The 12760-nt window shown below is 38.0% G+C and overlaps 1 protein-coding gene across 1 annotated transcript; it reads right to left on the reverse strand.

The window, feature by feature from the left end:
• Window positions 1-11499: 11499 nt before the first annotated feature.
• On the reverse strand, window positions 11500-12477 carry LOC138168424 (olfactory receptor 4K15). The gene has a single exon (XM_069097451.1). It carries the CDS (start codon window positions 12472-12474, stop codon window positions 11500-11502), a length of 975 nt encoding a protein of 324 aa, XP_068953552.1. The 5' UTR covers window positions 12475-12477.
• Window positions 12478-12760: the final 283 nt, after the last annotated feature.

A 12760-nucleotide genomic window follows, 5' to 3' on the forward strand; every position in this document is an offset into this window, starting at 1 on the left:
AACTAACTAAAGAGAATAATTCACTAAAACTTAGAATCAGTCAAATTGAAACTTAGGACTCTATGATGCACCGAGTCAATCAAACAAAACATAAAGATTGAAAAATTGGAAGAAAGTGTAAAATATCTCACTGGAAAAACAACTGACCTAGAGAACATATCAAGGAGAGAGAACTTAAGAATTATTGGTCTACTGGAAAGCCACGATGAAAAAAGCAGCCTGGACAACCCCTCCAAGAGATTGTCAAAGAAAACTGTCCCGAAGTCCTGGATTCAGAAGATAAAATAGTTATCGAAAGAATTCACTGAACTTTTCCTGAAAGAGATTCCAAATTGAAACCTCCAAGAAATATAGTAGCCAAATTCCAGAATTACAAGATTAAGGAGAAAACACTGCAAGCAGCCAAAAAGAAACAATTCAAATATCATGTAAGTACAGTCAGGATCACACAGGACCTAGCAACTTCTACATTAAAAGATCAGAGGGATTGGAATTTGGTATTTCATAGGGCAAAAGACCTAGGACTACAACCAAGGATTAACTACCCAGCAAAACTGAGCATAATCTTTCAGGCAAGGAGATGGTCATTTAATGAAATAAGGGATTTCCAGACTTTCTTGATGAAAAAGCCAGAGTTCAATGGAAAATTTGATCTCCATTTACAAGACTCAAGAAAGACATGAAAAGGTAAACAGGGAAAACACACACTCACATATACACACATGCACATTCACACACACATGCACATAACCTGGGATGCAATAAGAGCAAAATATTCATATCCCTATATGAGAAGCTGATAACTGTCAATCTTGAAATTTATATGATTATCATGACCTTTAAAAGGGTTATACATAGACAGAGGCTGTGGGTATAAATGAACTAATCTGATAATTAAAAAAAAAACCTTATTAAGCGGGGAAAAAGGACTGTAATGGAATAAAAAGAAAGGAAGAAACAAAAAAAGGAAAATTATGCCATACGAAGAGGCATAAAAACACACTATAGTAGAGGGTAAGGAAAGGGGGAGAGGGACATCATTTGAACATTATTCTCACTGGTTCTGGTTCAAAGAGGGATCAACATAATCAGTTACGTTTAAGATTCTAACATAAAAAGAAACAAAAACTCATTAAATAGAGGGAAAAGAGGGAGGGAGAAGAGCACTATATGAAATTTACTTTCATTGGTTTGGGGTCAGAGGGGGGATAACATACTCTGATATGTATAAAAAATCTATTGTATCCTATAGACAATAGGAGGGTAAGGGGGGAATAAAAAGTGGGGATTAAATAGGAGGGAAACAGTAGTAAGGGGAGAGGGTAGGTAAAGAAGGAGGTTCACCACTAGGAAACATTGAGGAAGGTGGGGTCAAAAGGAAAACCCTTAAGGAGGGGAAGGGAGAAGGAAGAAACAAAAACATAAGCAGTGGAGGGAATAGGATGGAGGGAAAGACACAGATAGTCATCATTACTGTGATTGTAAATGGGATGAACTCTCCCATAAAACAGAGGCAGATAGCAGAATGGATTAAAAGCCATAATCCTACATTATGCTGTCTACAAGAAACATATTTGAAATAAAGGGATACCCACAGGGTAAAGGTAAAAAGTCTGGAGTGGAATATATTATGTCTCAGCTAAAGTAAAAAAAGCAGGGATAAGAATCCTTATCTCCAAAAGCAAAAAATAAATCTAATTAAAAGAGATAAGGAAGGAAACTATATCCTGCTAAAAGGCACCATTGAGAATGAAGTTATATCATTACTTAACATATATGTTCCAAGTGGTATGGCATCAAAGTTGCTAGAGGAGAAGTTAAGGGAATTAGAGGAAGAAATAGATAGCAAAACTATACTATTGGGGGAACTTAATCCCCCCCTCTGAACTTGATAAATCTAACCTCAAAATAAACAAGAAAGAAGCTAAGAAGGTGACTAGAATTTTTGAGAGGCTAGATATGATAGATCTCTGGAGAAAACTGAATGGGGAAAAAAAGGAATATACATTCTTCTCAGTGGTTCTTGGCACATACTAAAAAATTGACCATGTCCTAGGGGATAAAAACCTCACAATTTAGTGAAGAAAGGCAGAAATATTAAATGCATCCTTCTCAAATCATGATGCAATAAAAATTATATGCAAAAAAGGGCCATGGAAAGATAGACTAAAAGCTAACTGAAAATTACACAATTAAATCCTAAAGAATGAGTGGGTCAAACAAGAAATTATAGAAACAATCAGTAATTTCTTTCGAGAGGATGATAAGGGGCAGCCAGGTGGCTCAGAGAGTAAAAGCATCTGTTCCAGTGTTGGGATGACCTGGGGATAGAATCCGGGCTCTGACACTTAACACCATACCCAGAAATAACTGGCCATGTAACCTTGAGGAAGTTACTTAACCCCAATTGCTCATAAAAAACGAGGATGATAATAATGAGACAACATACAAAAATTTGTGGGATGCATTAAAGGCAGTTCTTAGGGGAAGTTTCATATCGCTGAGTGCATACATAAATACATTAGAGAAAAGAAGGTCAATGAATTGGGCATGCAATTGAAAAACCTAGAAGAACAAACTGGAAATCCACAATTAAATGCTAAATTAGAAATACTGAAAACCAAAGGAGAGATTAATAAAATTGAAATTAAGAAAACTATTGAATTAATAAATAAAACTAAGTGCTGGTTTTATGAGAAAAAGCAATAAAATTGATAGACCCTTAGTCAATATGATATAAAAAGAAAGAAGAAAACCAAATTATGAGTGTGAAAAATGAAAAGGGTGAATCTACCTCCAATGGAGAGGAAATCAAATTAGTAATTAGGAAATGTTTTTTTCCAATTGTATGCACATAAATTTGACAATCTTAGTAAAATGGATGAATATTTACAAAAATATAAGTTGTCCCGATTAACTGAAGAGGAAGTAAATTACTTAAATAACCTCAGCTCATAAAAAGAAATCAAACAAGCCATCAGTGAACTCCTTAGAAAAATATCTCCAGGGCCAGATGGATATACTAGTGAATTCTAACAAACATTTAAAGAACAATTGATTCCAATACTCTGCAAACTTTTTAGGAAAATTAGTGAAGAAGGATTACAACCAAATTCTTTTTATGATACAAATATGGTACTGATACCTAAATTAGGAAGAGATAAAACAGAGAATGAAATTATAGACCAATTTCCCTCATGAATATAGAAGCAAAAATTTTAAATGAAATATTATCAAAAAGACTAAAGTGAATTATCACAAGAATAATACACTTTGATCAGGTAGGATTTATTCCAGGAATGTAAGGATGGTTTAATATTAGGAAAACCATCAGTATAATTGATCATATCAACAATAGAACTAGCAGAAAGCACATGATTATCTCAATAGATGCAGAAAAGGCTTTTGACAAAATAAAACATCTATTCCTATTAAAAACACTAGAATGTATAAGAATAAATGGAGTCTTCCTTGAAATTATATTTGGCGTCTATTTAAAGCCAACCACAAGTATTATATGTAAGGGGGATAAGGTAGAAGCATTTCCAATAAGATCAGGACTGAAACATGGGTGACCACTCTCACCCCTCTTATTCAATCTGGTACTAAAAATGTTAGCAGTAGCAATTAGAGAAGAAAAAGAAATCAAAGGAATCAAATTAGGCAAAGAAGAGAACAAGCTATCACTCTTTGCAGATGATATGATGATATACCTAGAGAATCCTAGAGAATCAAGTCAAAAACTACTTGAGAGAATAAAAAAAAATTGTCAAAGTTGCGGGATATAAAATAAACCCATATTAATCCTTGGCATTCCTGTATATTTCTAATGAAATTCAACAGCAAAAGATAGAAAGAGAAATCCCATTTGAAGTTACTATAGACATTATAAAATATTTGGGAATGTACCTTCCAAAACAAACCCAGGACCTATATGATCACAACTACAAAACACTTTTCACACAAATAAAGTCAGTTCTAACTAATTGAAAAAATATCAATTGCTCATGGCTGGGTCAAGCTAATATAATAAAAATGACAATTTTACCCAAATTAAATTATCTATTTAGTGCCATACCAATCAATTTATCAAAAAACTACATTGTAGAGCTAGAAAAAATAGAAACAAAATTCATTTGGAGGAACAAACAATCCAGAATATCAAGGGAATTAATTAAAATACTTGCTTGGGAAGGTGGACTAGCCATACCAGATTTTAATCTGTATTATAAAGCAGCAGGCATCAAAACTATAGTTTTGGTACTGGCAGAGGAATAGAGTAGTGGATCAATGGAATAGATTTGGGTACAAGAGAATCAGCAGTCAATGACTATAGTAATCTATTGTTTGATAAACCCAAAGACCCCATTTTGGGGATAAGAACTCACTATTTGGCTAAAACTTGTGGCAGAAACTGAGCATAAACCATTATCTAACACCATATATCAAAATCAAGTCTAAATGGGTGCATGACCTAGGAATAAAGGCTGATACTGTAAGCAATATTGGAAAGCAAGGCATACTTTACCTCTCCGATTTGTGGAGAGGGAAAGACTTTATAACCAAACAAGAATTAGAGCGAATTTTAAAATACAAAATGGATAATTCTGATTACATTAAGGTGAAAAACTTCTGTACAAAGTCAATGTAACCAAGATTAAGAGGGATGTGGGAAATTGGGAAAGAATTTTTACAATCTATGTCTCTGACAGAGGACTCATTTCTAAAAAAAAAAAAAAACAGAGAATTGAGTCAAATCTATTAGAATACAAGTCATTCCCCAATTGAGAAATGGTCAAAGGATATGAACAGGCAGTTTTCAGAGGAAGAAATTAAAGATATCTATAAGCATTTGAATAAATGCGCTAAATCATTATTGATTAGAGAAATGCAAATCAAAACTATACTGAGGTACCACAGCTCACCAGTCAGATTGGCTAAGATGATAAAATAGGCAAATGACAAATGCTGGAGAGGATGGGGGCAAATTGGAACACTAATATATTGCTGGTGGAGTTGTGAACTGATCCAATCTTTCTGGAGAGCAATCTGGAATTATGCCCAAAGGGCTATAAATACTTTCATATCCTTTGACTCAGCAATACCACTTCTAGGGTGGGAAGACCCATATTTACAAAAATAATTGTATCAGCTCTTTTTGTGGTGGCAAGGTACTGGAAATTAAAGGGGAGCCCATCAATTGGGGAATGGCTGAACAAGTTGTGGCATATGCATGTAATGGAATACTATTGTGGTATAAGAAATAAGGAGAATATGAACTTCATATTTACCTAGAGAGGCTTAAATGAACCGATGCTGAGTGAAAAGAGTAGAACCAGGAGAAATTTGTACACAATTACAAACACAACTTATGTGTGATGACCAACTTTGATAGAATGGGCTCTTCTCAGCAATGCAGTGATACAAGTCAATCCCAAAAGATTCATGATGGAGAGAGATGTCTACATTCAGAGAAAGAACTAGAAAGAACTGAGTTTGAATCCAGATTGAAGCAAACTACCTGATCTTTTTCTTTTTCTTATTTGTTTTTTTTTCTTCTCTAACATTTTTCATTCCATCTGATACAATCCATCTTTATAACCTGACTAATGACTAATGTGAAAGTATTAGCAGATCCTAGACTTGATTGTATGCCATCATGGGGGGAAGGGGAGAGAGAAAATTTGAAACTCAAGGAATTGTGGAATTGAATCTTGTAAACTAAAATAAACAAACAAATTAATAAAGAAATATACTTACAAGGTTACACTTAAAAAAAATCTGAGAAACGACAGACTTTAAAATAAACCTTGTAGTTCATTCCTTTCAAATCTCCTAAAATCCTCTATCTCTTGAATACAACTTTATTGTGCTCATTCTTTGGCATACTGACACACATGCACATGTGCACACACACACAAATATTCATAGAAGTTCCTTTTATTTCTTTCTACTAGAAACATCTAAGCTATTCATTGTTAGCCAAAGTATTCCAAGTTAACTCAGAATCTCATTGGGTCATTTTAACAATAGAGTTGCTTTACAGATTTGATAATTGGTAATCCAGATAAATTGGGAATAATTGTACGATGACTGAATTATCATACTTAATTTCAACTCTGCACTTCAGTCATTGACAACTGCCAAAGTCAGTTTTAGCCCTAGGTTAAACTATTTAGAAAATGGCATTTGCTTTTTCTTTCCCCACTAACTCCTTTTTATAACTCTTCCTTCCTTCTGGCTTAATTCCCCCATCTCCATTTTAAGAAGTGATTACCTCTTCCACCCTTCTTTTTTCATAACCTGTTCAAAGAAAGGAGCTAATTTATACTTTAACGTGAAGATTTTAAATGATCTCTCTTGAGGCACAGCATTTGTATTTTATTCCTTATTTTAAGTTGTAGAATGGAGGGTTTTTTTAAATGCTTTATTAACTTCTGATTTACATCTTTCGTTTCCACCAGATTTTGAGTTACAAATTTTCTCCCTGTTTTTCCCCCACCCATCCCCCCAAAATAGCAGTCCCACAGGATATCCCCACCTCTGATCTGCTCTCTCCCATATTTTCTCCCATACCCGTTTCAACTTTTCCAGTAGGGCATGGTGGATCTCTATATTTCCCAATTACATGTAAAACAATATTGATTTGAATTCCAGATTCATTCCCTTCCTCCCTTATCACCCACCCTTACTGGGAAGATAAGCAATTCAGTATAGGTTGTACATGTGTGGCTAATGCAAAACAATAACATAGCAGATATATTGTAAAAGACTGACTATATTTCCCTCCCTCCTATCCCACATCCCACTTGTTCTATTCTCTACTTTGATCCTGTCCCTTTTCAAAAGTGGGTGCTTCCAACTTCCCTCCCCCCCCAGCCTGCCCTCCCTTCCATCCTCCCCCCTCAAATCCCCTCCCCCCCATTCTCCTGGAGGGTGAGATCCCCTATTTAGTGTGTATTTCCCTCCCTCCTCAAGCCAGATTCAATAGGAATAAGGTTGACCCATTCACTTTTGCCTTCCTATTCTTCCCCTCCATTGTGACCATTTTCCCTTGCCTCTTCTGTATGAGATAGTTGCCCCACTCTGTCTCTCCCCATCTCCTCTCATTATATCCCTCTCACCTCTTGATTTTATCTTTTAAGTATCATCCCTTCCTGTTAAATTGGTCCTGTGCCCTCTATCTATGTATACCTGTAAACATATATACAAACATTCACATATGTATTCATATGCCTGCATACCCTCATGTAAAGACACACACACACACACACACACACACACACACACACACATATATATATAATCCCTTCAACTACTGAGAAAAGTTTCATAAGTTACAATTATTGTTTTTCCATGTAGGAATGTTAATAGTTCAACTTTGGCCAAGTGGCTCAGCAAGCAAGAGCACCGGCCTCAGTGCCAGGACGACCCGGATCAAATCCGGGCCCAGACACCCAGCACCACACCCAGAAACAACAACTGGCTGTGCAACCCCGAGCAAGCCACTCAACCCCAATTGCTTAAAAAAAAATAGTTAAACTTTGATAAGTTCCTTATGATTTCTTTTCCCTGTTTACCTTCTCATGCTTCTCTTGCTTCTTGTATCTGAATGTCAAATTTTCTATTCAGCTCTGGTTTTTTCAGCAAGAATGCTTGAAAGTCCTCTATTCCATTGAATGACCATATTTTCCCCTGAAACAGGATACTCAGTTTTGCTGGGTAGGTGACTCTTGGTTTTAATCCCAGCTCCCTTGACCTTCGGAATATCACATTCCAGGCCCTTCGATCCCTCAGTGTAGAAGCTGCCAGATCCTGGGTTATCCTGATTGTGTTTCCACAATATTCAAATTGTTTCTTCCTGGCTGCTTGTAATATTCTCTCCTTAATCTGAGAATTGCAGAACCTGGCTATAATATTCCTAGGAGTTTTCTTTTTGGGATCTTTTTCAGGAGGTGATCAGTGGATTCTTTCAACCTCTATTTTGCCCTCTGGTTCTAAAACATCAGGGCAGTTTTCTTTGAGAACTTCCTGGAGGATGCTTTCCAGGCTCTTACTTTGGTCATGGTTCTCAGGCAGTCCAATAATTTTTAAATTATCTCTCCTGGATCTATTTTCCAGGTCAGTGGTTTTTCCCATGAGTTGGCTCACATTGCCTTCTATTTTTTCATTTGTTTGGATCTGTTTAACAGCATCTTGATTTCTCATAAACTCATTAGCTTCCATTTGCTCCAATCTAATTCTGAAGCAATGATTCTCCTCAGTGAGCTTTTGAGATTCTTTTTCCATCTGGCAAATTTGACTTTTTAAGACATTATTCTCCTCATTGCCTTTCTGAACCTCCTTTGCCATTTGAGTCAGTCTGTTTTTTTAAGGTATTATTTTCTTCAGTCAGGGTGTTGACTCTCATTTCATAATTTTCTTGCATTGTTCTCATTTCTCTTCCCAATTTTTCCTCCACTTCTCTTATCTGCTTTTTAAAGTCCTCTATGGCCTGTAACCAGCTTGTATTTTCCTTTGAAGCTTTTGGTGCAGGAGTTCTGACTTCACTGATGTCCTCCTCTTCCATGCCTTGCTCCTTCTTATCCCCAGAATAGGAGTGTAATGTTGGAATCTTCTGTCTGCTTTGTTTCCTTTGCCTGCTCATTTTGCCACTCAATGATTTGACTTTTGGGCTTTTTGGCACAGTAGGACTCTGCCACCAGACAGGGGAGTTTTTGTCCCAAATGCTGGGGTTTTCTCAGCTGCGGGAGGTATTAGATGGGTGCTCTCTCTGAGGTCTCCACACACTCTGGCAAGCTGGACACACACCCCAGGACCTCCACCCTAGACTGCAATCCAGATCCAAGCAGGTTAAAGCAAGAGCGATGACCCCTCAGACTGGTGCTTGGTCCCCCTACACTCTGCAGGCCAGGAGCTGAAGCCGCCACGTGGTGCTGGCAGGCTGTGCCAGCGTCTCAGTGGTTTCTCGCCCCGGGGGTAAAAGCCAAGCACTCCCACTTACTGCGTCCCAAAGTCCAGAATGCACTGGCCTCTCACCTTGTCCTTCGCGTCTATGTGTTGATAAATCAGGAAACGGCCACAGCTGCTACTGATCTGGAGTCCCTCTGGCTGGCGGCTGGTCAGGCCCGCCCTCGGGCTAAAGCCTTGGAGTGCGTGGGGCTGGGCTCGGCTCCCAGAGCTCTGCGCTGGCCGATTCCTGCTGGCCTGCCGGGCTGTTCTCAGCGGGAGGTTAGCTTCTGTGTGTCATTTTGTGGGTTCTGCAGCTCCAAAGTTTGTTTAGAGTCCCCTTTTTACATGGAAGCCGGAGCTGCGGGAGGGTCGTGCTTCTACTCCGCCATCTTGGCTCCGCTCCCCCAGAATGGAAGGTTTTAATTAATTTCAGTTCAACAAGCATTTATTTTTTAAACAAGTGTTTACTGTGTGAAACCTTGCACATAGCTCTGGGGCTAGATAGGACCTTAAATACCTTCCAACCCCCATTTTATAGATGAGGAAACTGGGGTCCTGAGACAATGATTCGCTCAAAGTTACACAGGTAGTAAACATTGAAGATGGAACTTTAATTTAGATCATCTGACTCAAGTTTTTTCCACTGCATTAGGTAAAAAAAGATCAAGTAGGAAAAAAGGAAGGAAGCCCTTTCCTCAAGGAACTTACAATCTAATGGATGTAGTGGTAGAAGTGATGCTGCTGCAAAGAGGAATGTATAGAGCACTAGATAGAGAGTGAAAAAAAGAGAAATCAATTTCAGCTCAAGCAATACAGATGGCTTCATGGGAGATATAGCACGTGAGTTGGAAAAGTTGAAAAAAGAGAAGAAATTTCAAGTGATGGAAATGGAGAGTGAAGAATTTAATTCCATTAAATTCGCCAGCATTTATTAAATACCTGCACAATTGTAGGTCCTGGGATATCTGCTAGGTACACAAAGACAAAAATGAATAACAAGTCCTGCCCTCACACAGCTAATGTTCTACTGGAATTCCAACCATGTGGGATGTTGTGGGGGGAGGGGAAGAATCAGAGCAGAAAAACATTTATTAAGCACCTACTATCTGCTAAGTGCTGTACAAATATCTTGCAAGAACCCTGGGAGGTAATTGCTATTATTATCTCCATTTTCCATTTGAGGAAACTGAGGCAGTCTGAGGTTATGTGGCTCACCCAGGGTCAAAAAGTTAGGCAATTTCCAGGGCCAGATTTGAACTCAACCTCCTGACTGCAAGTCTAACACTCTATCCATTACAACACCTACCTTTCTCTAATCAGAGAGCAAGGAGGCAAGAGAGGTCAAGACTATAAGAGATAAAAAACAGTAACGAGTAGAATTATGAAAGAGTGTAGTTAGAGATGAAGCTGGAAAGGCAGGCTGCAGTCAAATTGAGGATGGTTTTGAATACCAAGATAAGTAGTTTATATTTTATTCTTTCTCTTTTTGCTTTTTGGAGGTGTGGGGTACCGCACCTGGGGTTAAGCGATTTGCCCAAGGTCTCACAGCTAGTAAGTGTTAACAGTCTGACGCCTAATTTGAACTCAGGTCCTCCTGACCCCAGGGCCAGTGCTTTATTCACTGCACCACCTAGCCACCCCTATTTTATTCTTTATACAATGATTAGCTGACAAAAGTTTTTTCAGTAGAAGAATGATGTAATTAGAGATAGGCAGAGTGGGCAGTTGAGGAAAGTATAAATGCATATGCTCTCTTTTTTGTCTCATTTATCATGTATATCTGTAATCAGTGTGGCATTTCAGGGAAGTGTTCAAGTGGGAGCAAACCCATTCATGTCACCCAGCAAAACATTTTATTATCTCTTTTTTAAAGACTGTAAATACATGATTCACAGAGGTTAAATTATATGGCTAATAAATAGCAAAGGTATAATAGGTATTCAACTGTAGGATTTAGAGATGGAAGATGGAGACCATCTGGTTCAATGTCTCCCTTTGCATACAAGGAAAGGGATACCAGGAGACATGAAGTCTTGCCTGATGTGACAAAGGTAGCAAATAGCTGATCCAGTACTCAAACTTCAAATTTATAATGGTAAAAAACCAGGGATTTTCCCATTACATCAAATAGCCCCTTGAACACAGATCATCTAGACCCTAAGTTACTGGTTTTTCCACTATAGCATTCATCTGCCTATTAGCTGCATATACTCATTTTAATGCAATGTCTCTCCATAGAGACCTATTTTGCCCTCTACTTAAGTTTCATAAATTTATTTCTTTTTCAAATATACTCCATGGTAAAAGTTGACTTTCCATTAGAAAATTTAAAGGAAGATACAGGAGAGAAGGAAGAAAATATAATCTACTACATTAAACTGTCTTGTTTTGTCATCACCACATTACCCTGTTTTAACAAATATTGCAATTATTTCTCTATTCTTGCCTTTTGACACAAATAGTTCAAAAGTTTGGCATTAACATTACAGTGGTCTTCGGTCACAGTATAGAGACAATAGATTAGAAAGGGATAGGTTCGTGGGGAGGTTATTTTGGTTCCAAGAATAGGACATTTCTTATTATAGCAGATACTTGGCCAGACTTTAGGTATCGGCTCTTCAATTTGGACATGGCTGCCTTTACTTCTTTGTTTCTTAGGGTATAAATAACTGGGTTTAATATGGGAGTGAATATGGTATAAAACACTGCAAGAACTTTGTCCACTGAGTAGCTACTGAAAGGCCACACATAGATGAAGATGCATGGCCCAAAGAACAGTGTGACCACAGTGATATGGGCAGTCAGTGTAGAGCGTGCTTTTGCCATACTAGCTGATGAGCGATTGCGTACTGTGATGAGTATGACTGTATATGAAACAACCAGGAGGAGAAAGGAGCTCATGGAGAGAAAGCCACTATCTGCCACAATTAGCAAGCTGACAACATAGGTGTCTATACAGGCAAGTTTGGTCACCAGAGGGAGGTCACAGAAAAAGCTGTCCACCTTATTGGGACCACAGAAGGGCAAGTTAACTGTAAATGCCAGCTGGCTAGTTGTGTGTATGAAGCCAACACACCAGGAGATTATAACCAGAACAATACAGACACGCCGACTCATGATGGTCATGTAGTGGAGTGGTTTACATATGGCAACATAGCGATCATAGGCCATGGACACAAGAAGCACCATCTCACTCCCAGTGAAAAGGTGTACAAAGAAAATCTGAGCCAGACAAGCCTCAAAAGAGATAGTCTTTTGCTCAACAAGGAAGTCTGCAATCATTTTAGGGGTGGCAAAAGAGGCTACACAGACATCTATAAAAGAGAGGTTTGCAAGTAAAAAGTACATGGGTGAGTGAAGACGTGGGTCTGAAGTCACAGTGAGGATAATAAGGAAGTTTCCCATCACAATAGCAATGTAGAGCAATGAAAACACAACAAAGAAGAGAGGTTGGAGTTCTGGGGCATCAGAGAGTCCCAGCAAGATGAACTCAGACACTCGGGAGTGATTTGTCTCATTCATTGACTTGGGTTGAAAGAAATATTTTTCAGTTATCTGGAAGTAAGAGAAATAGAAGAGATCAGTTAATGGAAGTTGATTGAGGTAGAATTTTAAACTATTTCTCTTACTGCTGAGAAATCCTGAAGCTCTCCTTTTTTTTTTTTTTTTAAACAAAGGACATCTATTCCCATCATGGCCTTCATGAGGATGGCTGACACACTCCTAAGAATTATATTTTATTCTACAACTAACAGAGTTCAAAACCTGCTGTGACAGTCAAGACCTTGACAATGTTAAGACCCCTTCA

Source organism: Petaurus breviceps, unplaced genomic scaffold (genome assembly GCF_028583685.1).
Source record: "Petaurus breviceps papuanus isolate PSGF00001 unplaced genomic scaffold, PetGlider_PUasm1.0 37, whole genome shotgun sequence".
NCBI classification, from domain to species: domain Eukaryota; kingdom Metazoa; phylum Chordata; class Mammalia; order Diprotodontia; family Petauridae; genus Petaurus; species Petaurus breviceps.